Source organism: Cupressus sempervirens, chromosome 5 (assembly GCF_028749045.1).
Source record: "Cupressus sempervirens isolate cs-2001-9-10 chromosome 5, ASM2874904v1, whole genome shotgun sequence".
NCBI classification, from domain to species: Eukaryota; Viridiplantae; Streptophyta; class Pinopsida; order Cupressales; family Cupressaceae; genus Cupressus; species Cupressus sempervirens.
In genome coordinates this window covers 65248520-65261266 of record NC_143122.1, presented here as the reverse complement: position 1 = coordinate 65261266, position 12747 = coordinate 65248520, and the positions used below count along the sequence as shown (strand labels likewise).

At 36.9% G+C, this 12747-nt stretch overlaps 1 protein-coding gene across 14 annotated transcripts in view; it reads left to right on the top strand.

Moving 5' to 3' along the window:
* LOC149554565 (uncharacterized) overlaps positions 1-12747 on the top strand; it is a 227159-nt gene that overhangs the window by 140908 nt on the left and 73504 nt on the right. For all 14 annotated transcript variants that reach the window (XM_089828619.1, XM_089828615.1, XM_089828614.1 and 11 more), the window contains exons 5-9: positions 8615-8733; positions 8855-8941; positions 9057-9221; positions 9381-9450; positions 9580-9749. In XM_089828619.1, the coding sequence (XP_089684745.1) occupies positions 8615-8733; positions 8855-8941; positions 9057-9221; positions 9381-9450; positions 9580-9749 (611 nt within the window). The remainder of the gene's footprint in view (positions 1-8614; positions 8734-8854; positions 8942-9056; positions 9222-9380; positions 9451-9579; positions 9750-12747) is intronic.

Here is a 12747-nt window from a genome sequence, read left to right as displayed (position 1 = left end):
TTAACCAAACCCCTAAATCTGTCCTATAATCCTTCTGTGAATAACATCACCTTGCGTTGTTCGGACATATCTAGTACCATCACTGATATCTGCTGAAACTCATCTATATAGTGATCCAAAGTCCCGCTTTGCGGTAACTGAGCCAAATCCCTGAAGTAAACCTCGATATCTTTCCTGTCAAAACAAGTAATCAGCTTTGAGCTGAAAACCTCATATGAAGTGATGAGTCCGTGATCCTGGGTAACTAGTCCATGATGCCACCAATCATAGTCTGCTCCCTCAAGATGCATCGTGGCAATTCTGATAGCTTCTGTTTCCATCATAGGCTTGAATGTTAGGTAAGTATCCAACTTATGAATCCATGCCCTGGCTGTAGTTTTATTGCTGCCATCAAAAGTGGGAAGTGTTAATTTGTTCATAGCATGTTTAAGATCCCTGTTTTGCATCTTGGGCCTCCTATCATGTTGAGGTCTCTCAGCTTCCCTCGTTTGATTCATATATTGAACAAAACTCAAATTTTGTTTGATTGGATTTGGAAATAAATCCCACTCATCATATATTGCCATAACATTATCAGGTAACAAGGCTGGGGCTGCGAGTTGAGCCACTTGTTCTTCAGCATTATTTCCCACAAAAACAGATATCAAAGGTCTATCTGTATTCCGAGTAGGAGCTCTTGTTGCATGGGGTGATCCTGCTATGCTACCACCTCTACTGTGGTGGCTCGGTGCTCCTCTATTTATAGGAGTTAACTGCTGCATGGCACCTGTGAGCTGCTGTAATGTTGTAGCAAGTTTATTTTGCCCGTCTCTAATGACCCACAAGGTTTCCATCACTTCTATCCATTGCCTCGTCGTTTCATGCCATTGGAGAAGCTCGTGCTTGTTCCTATACCTTTTCAATTCTAGTAGTTTGGTCAACCAGTACTTCTGGCCCAAACTTATGTCCTCATCTACTGAATAACTATCTTCCACTACAAGGTGTTTTGAAGATTCTGTCTGTTTCGGCTGAAGATGACGGAATGTATACCGCCTTTTACTCATTCCCAGCTGTCATTTTGTCTAATGAACCTACAAAAATAGTTTTTTCCCACAAGCTGGTAGGACTTGTGGCTCTGATACCACTGTAATAGACTAATCCTTAAATTTTTGATCAATGCTTATGTAAACTGGAGTGTTAATTTTGTCAAACAGTTCGCTGACCACCTGGAGTAATCTTAAAATTCTTTGTACTGATATTTGTTAAGAGAGTTTCTAAGGTCTATGAAGAAATGCATACAATCATGATGTGAAAATAGTTTGGAGGCACAACCATAGAATGAAAAACTAAGTGGTGACTTAATTCTGTACTGTAAAATTTAATATCAGAACTTCCAAAGTTTCCACAAATTACGAACAATATTTCCCAGCCTTGCAAACTGAGTGTGGCCCAAATATATTGATATTCAGAAATAAATGAAGGAATATTAATCCGTTCACATACAATGCACAGGATAGATTTAAAGAGCACAGCGTTACAGACCTCTTATCAATTCAGGCTTGCTGGTAATAAACTCTTGCTGTATGGAGCCGGCTGTGTAAACCACCAAAAATGCCGTAGACCAAGTTCTAGTTCAGTTCCCTCTCCACATTTATTTCCTGTCTCCTCCAACAACGTGAACCCGCAGCAACCTCCTTCACGGTTTCAAGTAACTCGACCCGTCAAGAGATCTATATACTATATCCTGGTGTGAATGTTTATAGTCCGGTTATGTCCTCAAACTGTGCACCCATGACACGTGTTACTAGCCGTATCAAGGGCACTCGGAATTCAAAGCTCGTCACTCAAACTAGGTTCTGTCCAGTGTGAAAGTCCACCTTCTTTAATAAACGTCTGGCAATGGTCATAACCCGAATGGCTCTCAGCTTGAAAACTACTGCAATGACAACCAAATGGCACCAATGTAGACTGACGAAACTACCACAGTGCCTGTACTTCCATTATCTCGACCTGCTGAGAGTTTCCATACACCTGTGTGAAAAATTCGTTGACCAAGTCTGTATTCCAGTCGCTTGAACTTATGCCTTCCCACATCAAAGCTTCCTGAGTGTTAATCGTTCCAGATAGGATTTTTCATGTAATATCCAACCTTAAACTCCTTACATAACCCGATAAGGGCCCTTGCTGATGATATTTAATAAACACTAACTGATAAATCGAATGCCTCTGATAACATTTGCACTTACTTCATGTTTAAGCTGCAACTTACTGAACTTGCCGACTTCTGCCCAGCTCCACTGGAAAACTGAAGAACGGAGGTTGGGGTAATGTCCAACTCCTTAGAATATTTCCAGACTTAGAGAGTTTTTATTCTCCCAGTCTAAAACCCAGTCACAGTAAGTAACCAAAACTCAAGAGCTTTCTTTGCATAAATTCTTCTTGTATGATAATCCCAATGCAAACTTGTGCATATATAGCCTTGGAATGAGGGGAAGTACCAAGTACAAGGAATGTGGGATTAAATGTCATTTTCATCTTGCAGTCACTTAAAGCTATAAATATAAAGTAAATAACTTTAAAAACATTAAAGTGACTTAGCTCTGCTTCATTTAATAAAGTTTTGGAATAAATTAAATTAAATTAAATTCCTCATTGTGATTGGAGAGCATCTTGCTTGAAATCGTTATTAATCTATTTGGATGTGGAGATAGATTAATTCAGTCGCCCAGAACTAAGAATGAGAAGGAGACATGACATTGGCATGGGAATCTACAAAGTAGTCATTGGTTATTGTGTTGGATACATAGAGAACTTCAATCTTTAATGCAAGAAGAGGATACACACATTCTCATGCACCATAAACTTGGGAATTTTGGAATGTTTTTATGAAAGAATAAATGCAACAAACAAATATTCTACTAGAGACATTGGAAACAATTGGTCTCCGATGCTTCGAGTCCTTTCATTTTGGAGAATTCTGTTTGGTTTTCAGATGAGTTGAAAGGATTTCTTGTTTCAAGATTAGATATTGCAACATATGTAGAGCAAGTCTTGAGAAGATCTGTCACCAATAGTAAAGAAGCTACATGGATGAATTTATTTGATTTACTTGATGAAGATGGAAGGCTATCTTAGCGGAGTCAAATACTTGGACAATAGTTATAATGGATACATTACTTGGCATTTGGCATTTGGTCAATCTTAGGAGGTATCATTTTTACCATTAGTTTCTATTAAAATTCAGCATATGAATCTTTTCTTGATCCTTCTGGAATATTTTCTTTAAGAGTGCTAGTGAGAATTTAATGGTTTTTGTTACATATTTCAGTATTCTTGCAAGTGATGTGTTTAGATACAGAAGATGGATTTGATCACACAAGTAACATCTCAAGGGATTTAGAGTGGATTTCTTTGAAGGCCAAGTTGCTGCTGATAGAAAACTTTGACAAGGCAAAATCTTTTGTTTTATAGGGATAGACTACCAATCAGGACGCTTCTTCAGGAGATTCCAAGAGCAAGCTTATGACGTGATTTCAAATATTTCCATTTGTATTGTCCTAAAATATAAGCACCCTTAATCAGGTGGTGCTCATTTTAGGCTCATTTTAGTATATACGGGCTCCCACATTGATTTTACGTTCTCCTAAGACTTATTGGACCTTTTTTAAAGTTAAATCAAATATGACGACTCTTGTCTTAAATGATTTTCACCAATTTATTCCATCTTCTCAATCAAAGATGGATCTTACCTTGTTTTGAAGTTTTAGGCATGATTTCCACATATATCGATCTTAGATGTTCACATAGTCATCTTTGGGTGCATTGAAACTGTCAAGTTTCTCCCCGTGAATTTCACTAAAAATTGTTGGGTACATGTTGATGTTGAAATTTTAAACCAGAAATAGTAAATAAGCAGCAGAAACAAAATAAAGAACTTAAGACAACACTAATTATCATGGGAAGACCCTCCAACTTGAGCGAGAAGAAGTCAGCCACAAATATATCACTTATATGTGTAATGAACATGCAAAAGTCTCAATTGCAATTTGGTCAAACAAAAGCCTCAAACTGAAGTAATGAATAACCACCCTCCTGTCATATGCAAACCATAATAAATACTTTATTTGTATCAATGTGAAGAAAACATAAGATATCAATCTGTATATATCTGCATATGCAAATTTCTCTGGGAAGAATATATAAAATTGTCTTGACCCTTCATTGTCTATCCATTACAAAGGGAAGACCCTTCATTGCCCTGACATTACAAAGAAGATGTTGTTATGTGTTGAGTTGACTTCAACAATATAATTATTATTTCGTATATAGAAGAGAAAGATTACTCTTGCAGCTATAACATCAACACTCCTTAGCTATCGAGGTATCTTTCCAGATATCCATGTCATGGCATTTCTAAACATGATTACACCCATTTGTGGAAATTTTTTTATTACAAAATCTCTCAACGTGATAGCACCATAGAGTCACTCTAACATGACAACCACAATGACTACACTCATTCGTGGAAAAGAATCTATCACAAAATCTCTCATTGTGATAATGATCATGGAGTTTCTCAACACGACATCCACAATTTCTACACGTGTTTGTGCAAAAGGATTTATCACATTATCTATCAACGTGAAGTCGTTATGGATTCTCTCAACATGACACCCACCATGGCTACTCCCATGAGTGGAAAGAGCAACATCTCTCAAGGGCTTTCACCTCATATTTCTCCGTCCTAGATAAATGTGCATTTTAGCACATAGCAAGGATCATTGAAGCAGAGACTCTCTTTCAGCAAGGGCAGCAATATTCACAACACCAAGCTTGTCTCTAGTACACAGGCATCTTATAGTAAGTTGGTAAAGGCTTGGGTTTAAAATCCAACCCTCCAAGTTCACTCCTTTGGCTTGGCACATCTCTTCTTGAGGGTGGAGAATACATAAAATAGCATGCTGAAGGCCAAAGCCTTTGTTGTGCCAGAAAAAAGTCACCAAATAAGTTTGAATCTGTGACTTTCTGTAGTCCCATGTAGATGCATGTTCATTAACGAGAACACCATCTCATTAATAGTGATCATCATAATATGGACACCCACAATTTGGGCGGTCAGAGGGTATTGGACTTTCTCTGTAGCTTCCTTCATAACCTGTAGGGTCACCAGTGACATAAGAGTCACTTTCCCTACAAATAGAAGCATCATGATCATATCCCTGTTCCTTTCCATACTTATTGGTGCATAACTATCATTCCTATATCGATCACGATTGCCATATCTATTCCACACACTAATACTAACATTCATTGAATGAACGTGGGTGTCTATAGACCTTACAATGTTTTTCAATCCCATCTGGGAATAGAGGAAGTGTGATGTCCAGCGCGCTGTTGAGGAAGCCAACTCAACAAGTAGTTCATCACTACATCTAGAGTTGACCGCTAATACAAACAACTAGCAACACAACACATGGGCAACTTGGTGACAATTGGCCACATATCGCACATAGACCTTGGTGATCTCTTCACATATAGGTCCTTACCATTTGTCTAAGTTGTCTAAAGGTAATCTTGCTTTGAAATCTCTATACAAAGATCCCCCTTTCCATTGTTTGATAACAAGATGAGGATAAAAAGGCTTACAATCAATTGATCAAGCAATCAGGTTTCAAGGGCATCCTCAAGATTGTCAAGGCATTCTTCCTTCTTCCTCATCAAGCATTGTGGTAAACTACAACATCTGTTATACAAGGCTCATGTTTCATGATTTCCTTTTGGGTTTGTGGAGATCAAGCTATTGCATTAACACTTGCGATTACAGCCAAAGAAGCATTGTGCCATCATGGTATAAGGTGTTTTATAACTCAGATCTGATTTCAGCTTTACTTCTGCAATTTCATTTCATTTTTTGAAGTTGATTCCTCAATAGGGGCTTGACCAAGGCAAACCCCTTTTTCCAACCATTCTTGCCATTTTTGTGCATAGGAACACGTTTGAGCTACTGGATCAGATCTGTCCTGAACAGGTAGTTCAGCTATAAACACCTGGGAACCCTTGCCAAACTCAACATGTACTTGGGGACACGTTACCAAACTCGACATGTCCTGACCAGCTTCAGCTCAAATTTGGCAGGAAGGCAGTTTACAACCTCCAGGACTGAGATCCGTAGTTGCAGCTCATTCCGCTGTTCTTACTATCAGAATTTTGGGTTTAAAAATCACTTTTTCTTTTCCATTTTTAGGTGCATCCAAATCCTCCTCTATCCCATTTTACATCAGGTTTCTCAGTTCGATTAAATTAGATTAATATCATTCCTCACCTTTAAGTTTCTGCAAATTCTAAGTGATCAGATCTGAGATAATACCTTTCTGTATAGTTGCTGTTCTGATCTTCCTTCTATCTGACCTTGAAATGAGATCTCAATATTAATTGTTATTCTGAAATATATTTGTCTCAGCAAGTATTCGATTTGTGGCAGAGTTGCTTAAAGGAGCAGACTTGATATTCTATTGTGTGCTCTTTAACTACAACCACACCTTACTCATATACCATAACGAAAGGGCATGCCCCTTAAAGGGACATGACCCTATCTAGGTCGGCCCACAATGCTTTCTCATAATTGATGCCTAGAAGGAGATATAGTTTAACAAACAAACATAACTAAATTTAGTTAAGGTTAATACTAACATATACTCATCACAATAAATTTCCGATCATGCCTACTCAAGGTGCAATGTGTTAATAAGCCTTCATATGGTATTACATGAAAGATGAAGTCTATGCAATCTGCATAGTCATACTAGTATGGTGATCATAGTTATAGTTTTAGCACTTCCTCTTAACTTCATAATCATACTGAGAGATAACATATCTAGCATCATCAATTACGATGTATAAGCATAGAATGATAATCCATATCTATTTGAATCTTCTTAGCATGTGGTATCATTCAACACATGATACTATGTCATATTATTATATCTGTGATATGATGTATCACTGATACTAGTGATAACAGTATTGTAATGAATACAATATACAGGATAATATCCGGAGGATAATTAAATTCTTCATTTATCCAAGTTGTGACTCATAGGTATTGGCATTCCTATATCACAACATGATCCTGAGTTAAGATCTACCAGAACACAAGATAAACTCCGGAGAATAATAAAATTCTTCCTTTATCCAAATTGTGACTCATAGGCATAACAATGTCTACATCCCGTCCCACTGAATTTGGTCATGTGCAAATAATGAGTACAGGAGAAGATGTGCATTGGCATTTGACTCCGGACTGGGCATGTGAGATCCCAAAGACTCCACAATAGCAAAGCATGCTATCTGTTTTTTAACATGATTTGCAGAGTTCTCAAAAATGTTTTTTAAGATTCTTTACAGCTGCACAATGATTTGACTGTCTTCTATTAGAAGCCCCCAGAAATGATGGAAAAAACCCTCTCAAAGCTCAATAAAGCTGCAAAAATCTCTTTAAGAAAATATATTTCTGAAATATGTTTTATTAAAATTTTTCCTTTTAGCCCGTACGAATATGAAATGAATTGCAATGATTTTTCTGTAATTTTTGAAGTTCGCCAGATCTCAAACTTCATGGCTAAAAATGATGGAAAAAACCCTCTCAAAGCTCAATAAAGCTGCAAAAAACTCTTTAAGAAAATATATTTCTGAAATATGTTTTATTAAAATTCTTCCTTTTAGCCCGTACAAATATGAAATGAATTGCAATGATTTTTCTGTAATTTTTTGAAGTTTGCCAAATCTCAAACTTCATGGCTAAAAATTGGGGAATCCTATGACTTAGGTCAGGACTCAGAATTAATTGGTGCAGCTGTAGCTGCACCTCTGCCTCCAGCTGATGCTATCTTCAACTCTTCTGCAGGGAGAAGAACAGTACAAGAAACAATTGGTATAGTTTGTTAGAAATTCGAGGAAGGGGAGCAATCTAGAGGCTTAAAACATTAGCATCCAACCAAATATAGGTTCTTTTCAAAACATCTGAAGGGAATGAACTCTTTATGGCAGTGAGAAATGTTGTTAGGGTTTGAAGGAGGTGCAAGAGTTGGAGCTATAGTTTTCCTTCGATTGAGCAAATATTGTTTTTCTTGTACATTTTATTACTATATGATGTTTCTAGTTGTTGCCTGGGTACTGTTATTCTTTCAGTGCATGTCTCTATTTGTGGTAACATGTCCTTTGTGGATTTGTCATAGAAAAGAGTAACCAAAACATTGAAAACAGCATCTGTTAATAATTTTTTGCACAGGGCTAATTTCTTTCAACTTCTAGCTTACTCCTGAAAACATAGCTTGTTCCTAGGTTTGTCTTTTGGGAATTACCTAATTTTTCCCTTTATTTCTAGCTCAGTATTTGTGGTGCTAGTTAGACTTTATTGAAGTTGTCTAGAGCTTTCAGCCATTCTTAATTGGTATCATTTATATTTACAGTTTGACCAACTATTTACTATTTGCTATAGGACATTGTTAAATATTTCATTTCATTTTCATATTGCAGGGAGATAAACAGTTGAGGACTAATTATTATTTGCAAATGATTGGCAACTATTAAGCAGTGACTACCATATCAGACACTTAATGTTCTAAACTTTTTACAGGAACTGATCCTACAGCAGGTGCAGGACGTAACAGGAATGGGCAAGTTGCTCACAATGTAGTGTTTGGGACTTTCAATCTTCAAGATCAAGGTGAAGGTGGTTTTCCAGATCTTAATAGGGTATGCACTTATATTCTGGATTTTACTATTATGACATACTGGCCTTGCATTTGAAATTTCTTTGAAAACCACATTTTCTGAATACTAGCTTTCCTAAGACAGTTGAATATTTTGTTTGAAGATTCTTGCCACTGTGCTTAATTCTATTGGAATTGGCAATCTTTCTCCTGCCAATCTTGCTATTGGTGGTGGGCCGACTATGATGATGGTATACATTAGCTAGTTTAACCATGTTGGTTCTATTATAAATTTTACACTAGCTATGAATTGTTCTTTTGATAGCATGGTGCATTTATCAGCCTGTTTTGTCAACTTGTGATCAGCAAGGAAATGCTTCAGATGGCCGAAATCAAGCAGATAGCACTGCTGAAGTTTCTCAAACTGGAAGTCAACAACCACCTGCTCAGGCAGTTCCCAATGCTCAATCTGCATCTCGTAGTTTGAACATGCCCTCCCCACCTCAGTTACATCTTAGTTCCCAACAAATGGTGATCATGAACAGTGTTTGTTTTCGTTGCATTTGAAGTTGTTAATTTCATCGGTTCTATATTTCAGCAATTGTTCATTTGTATGGTACATGTTATCATAATAACTGCATCTTGTGCTTATGTTGTCTATTTTTGTTTTGTGCTTTCTGTTATTTTCAGGTTATTCCTGATGCATTAACAACATTATCCCACTACTTAAACCATATGGTGCAGGAATTTTCGCATCATGGTGAGAGCAATTCCTGTTCATTGTTAAATTTTCTCTAGTTCTATAAAGTATACTGATGATAAACAATCGTAAAACGTAATTAATATGTTTAAATACTTGATGGCTTATAGTTTGCTTTCACTTTTATAGGATATGAGAGCCAGCCTCATTCTTTTACCTCAAGCACAGGAGCAGAGGACCAGATGGCTACATCAGGGATGCCATCCTTTTTGAGAGGGTTGCCAAGGCCTGCTGCCTTGGGCAGCCTTGTTCGACACACACAACTACTTCTAAGTGGTCCTGCTCGAAATGCACTTTCTGTAAGTTTTCTCATAACAAATTAGTAGGTAACAAAATAAAATGTGAAAGGAAACATGCTGGAAGTACTGAGCATTCACATTATTTTCATGAGAAACAATAACAACACACCTCAGTCTCAAAGTCAGATGGTAATTCAGTCATGTCTGAGATATCAACGTGAAATTCAATAAGTATCAAACATTCTTTATATAGGCAGTACTGACATCAAGTCAAGTCATTATTAGACCTGCCAGGAGCAAATTGTTTTCACGATTCTCTAAAATTGTTGTAAGGTCTCTTAGCCATTGAATTGGACATAAGCATCCCACAACTTATGGAGCAAGAAACCCAGTAGCCCAATCAGAACAGAGAACTAGGAATTTGTAAACATTATTTAGGGTATTATTATTTATATGTTCCATCGCCGCAGTCATAATCCATAGATGCTACACCATGTATGGGAAGCTCTTCCATTTTCTGAACAGCACTTGTAACTTTTCCATCTGCTTACTGTTGATGTTCTGTCCAGAAAAATTATGATAAACAACAATAAGAAAAGTAGAATATAAATGCACAAAAGACACATGATTATCCTGAGAAAACCTTTCCACTTGAAGGGAATAACCCAGGCACACCAGAAAAATATCTTTTTTATTGATAATAAATCTTCAACTACAATGCTTTCCACTTGATAAACATCTGTGTTTCCACACAAATTAATTACACACATATGTATGGAACTGAGAGACTCTTCATATTACAACCGAAGGTCTCTTCAATTTCCAAAAATAAGTCTTTTCATATTTTCAAACGCACGACTCTTCGTGTGACACATGTCTCTTCATATAATATTATCTCAAATATGATCATAAATGTCTTCTCCCGCTGTAAACACAATACATAAGTATTATCTCAATTTCAATGTATAGAAAAATCAGCGATAGAGATCACAATCTTCAACACTCCCTCTTAGCAAGAGAGACATCTTTAGCATGGAAGGCACACATAGCTGCAATTAAAGATGTTAATGATAAATTCATATCATATAGATTTTTCATTAAAAAATATTATCTCAGCTTTACACAATTCATCATAGTAGCATATAATTGAAGTCATGGAGTCACACACATGATTTCCATCATGCCTCATCACAGAGGGTGGAATGTGGGCTTTCATCTCAAACTTCTCCTTGAGAAGAATGCATTTGCACCATGCTTCATTGCGGAGGGTGGAATGATGACTTTCACCTCAGATTTTTCCCTGAGAAGAATACATTTCCACTATGCCTCATCGTAGAGGGTGGAGTGAGGGCTTTCACCTCAGAATTCTTACTGAGAAGAATAGATTTCCACCATACCTTATCATAGAGGGTGGATCCACCATACCTTCTCATAGAGGGTGGAACAACGGATTTCACCTCGAACTTCTCTCACATAGAAGAACGCATTAGCAAGGGTTTTCACCTTGAGCTTCTCTCGTGGAGAAAAACTCAATAACAACATGTATAAGAATGGCTGAGATTTTCTCTCGACAGAGACTCCTTTTTAGCAGGGACAACTTTGATCACCACAATAAGATAGCTGATTTCAGTTTAACTAGATACACTTGCAAGGGAATTAGACTTCTCCCTTTTTCACATAAACTCCCTTTGAAGCTGAGGAGTCTCCCTCTGAATATCATATATGATCTTCCTCTTTTAATGGAGATATGTATCAGCAATTCAGTCCCTCATGACTGCAAGCAGCGTCCCCACACAGTCTGCATTGCTTTGCATATAATCTCCCATCATCTCATTGCTCCCTGATCTGTCCTGCAACCAAAAGAGATTAAAATAATTCATAATGCTAACCTATCATAGCAACCAATGCAAACTGCATCCACTATTTCCAGTTATTTTAACAAAAAATCATGATTTATACAAAAAATAATAATCAGTTATCTCTATGCTGTTGCCAAAGCGAAGTCTGCAACTTAATAAAATTATCTTCTATACACTTTTCTTTCTTATTTACCACAAAATGCAGACCTGGATGACCTTCTCTTTCTTCAAGATTAAAAACAGAAGCAGATAGACCATCGATATGGACTCCTTTAATACTGGATATTAAATGACAGAGTTTTATGCAGACTGTACATATATTATCCTGCAGCTACAAATTGGCTTCAACTCTGCGGAAAACAACCATCTTAATATCGTTTATGATGTTACTATTTTTCCAAAAATCAATCTCGTGAGACCATTTCTTTACCATATGCACAATCCACAGGTATTCTGCCATTACTGAAGAGACACAAGGGAGATTAAGAGGCAACCATTATGCACAATATAGACTCTTGATAAGATTACAAAAATTAACTTCTTCCTTGAATTTTCCACAGTTCAAAAACATCGACTGACGAAGTCAATCCAAGTGTAAACACAAAGTCATGTCATACCATGACAGTGCAATGTCATTCTCTTGGAGCAAATAGAATTTGATGAATGTAGAAGATAAATTAAAAGAAATGATGTTGATAGAAAAGCTCGACCATGAGGTCATCAACTGAAGAATGGTAAACCACAGTAACAATTCCACCACTCTTGAATTAAACATTTGAGATACAAAGAGTATACGGAGAAGCAAGGCAGTTTTTGACAAGCTGGACAACAGCAATACATGCTATAAAGAAACCACGCCAGATTGTATGCGACACATTGCCATCTCTTTCTGTACCATGTCGAGCAACTTGGCAATGATAAAGATGCAAATAATATATAATAAAAAAATCTCTTCTGCAGATGCATATAAGACAGGACAAACATGATGAAGGTATAACACTATCCTTAGAATATTAAAGGGTGTTGTCAATGTGAGGATGATAGACACATCTCTTCCACACAGTCACAATGCACTTAATAAGCATTACATAATGGAGATCATGAAACAAACGGTATGAGCTCAATAAAGACCAGCTAGACCACAATAGAATCTGTAGAAAGTCTCTGATAAAAAAAATGAAAGGAACAGCTGCAGCTAG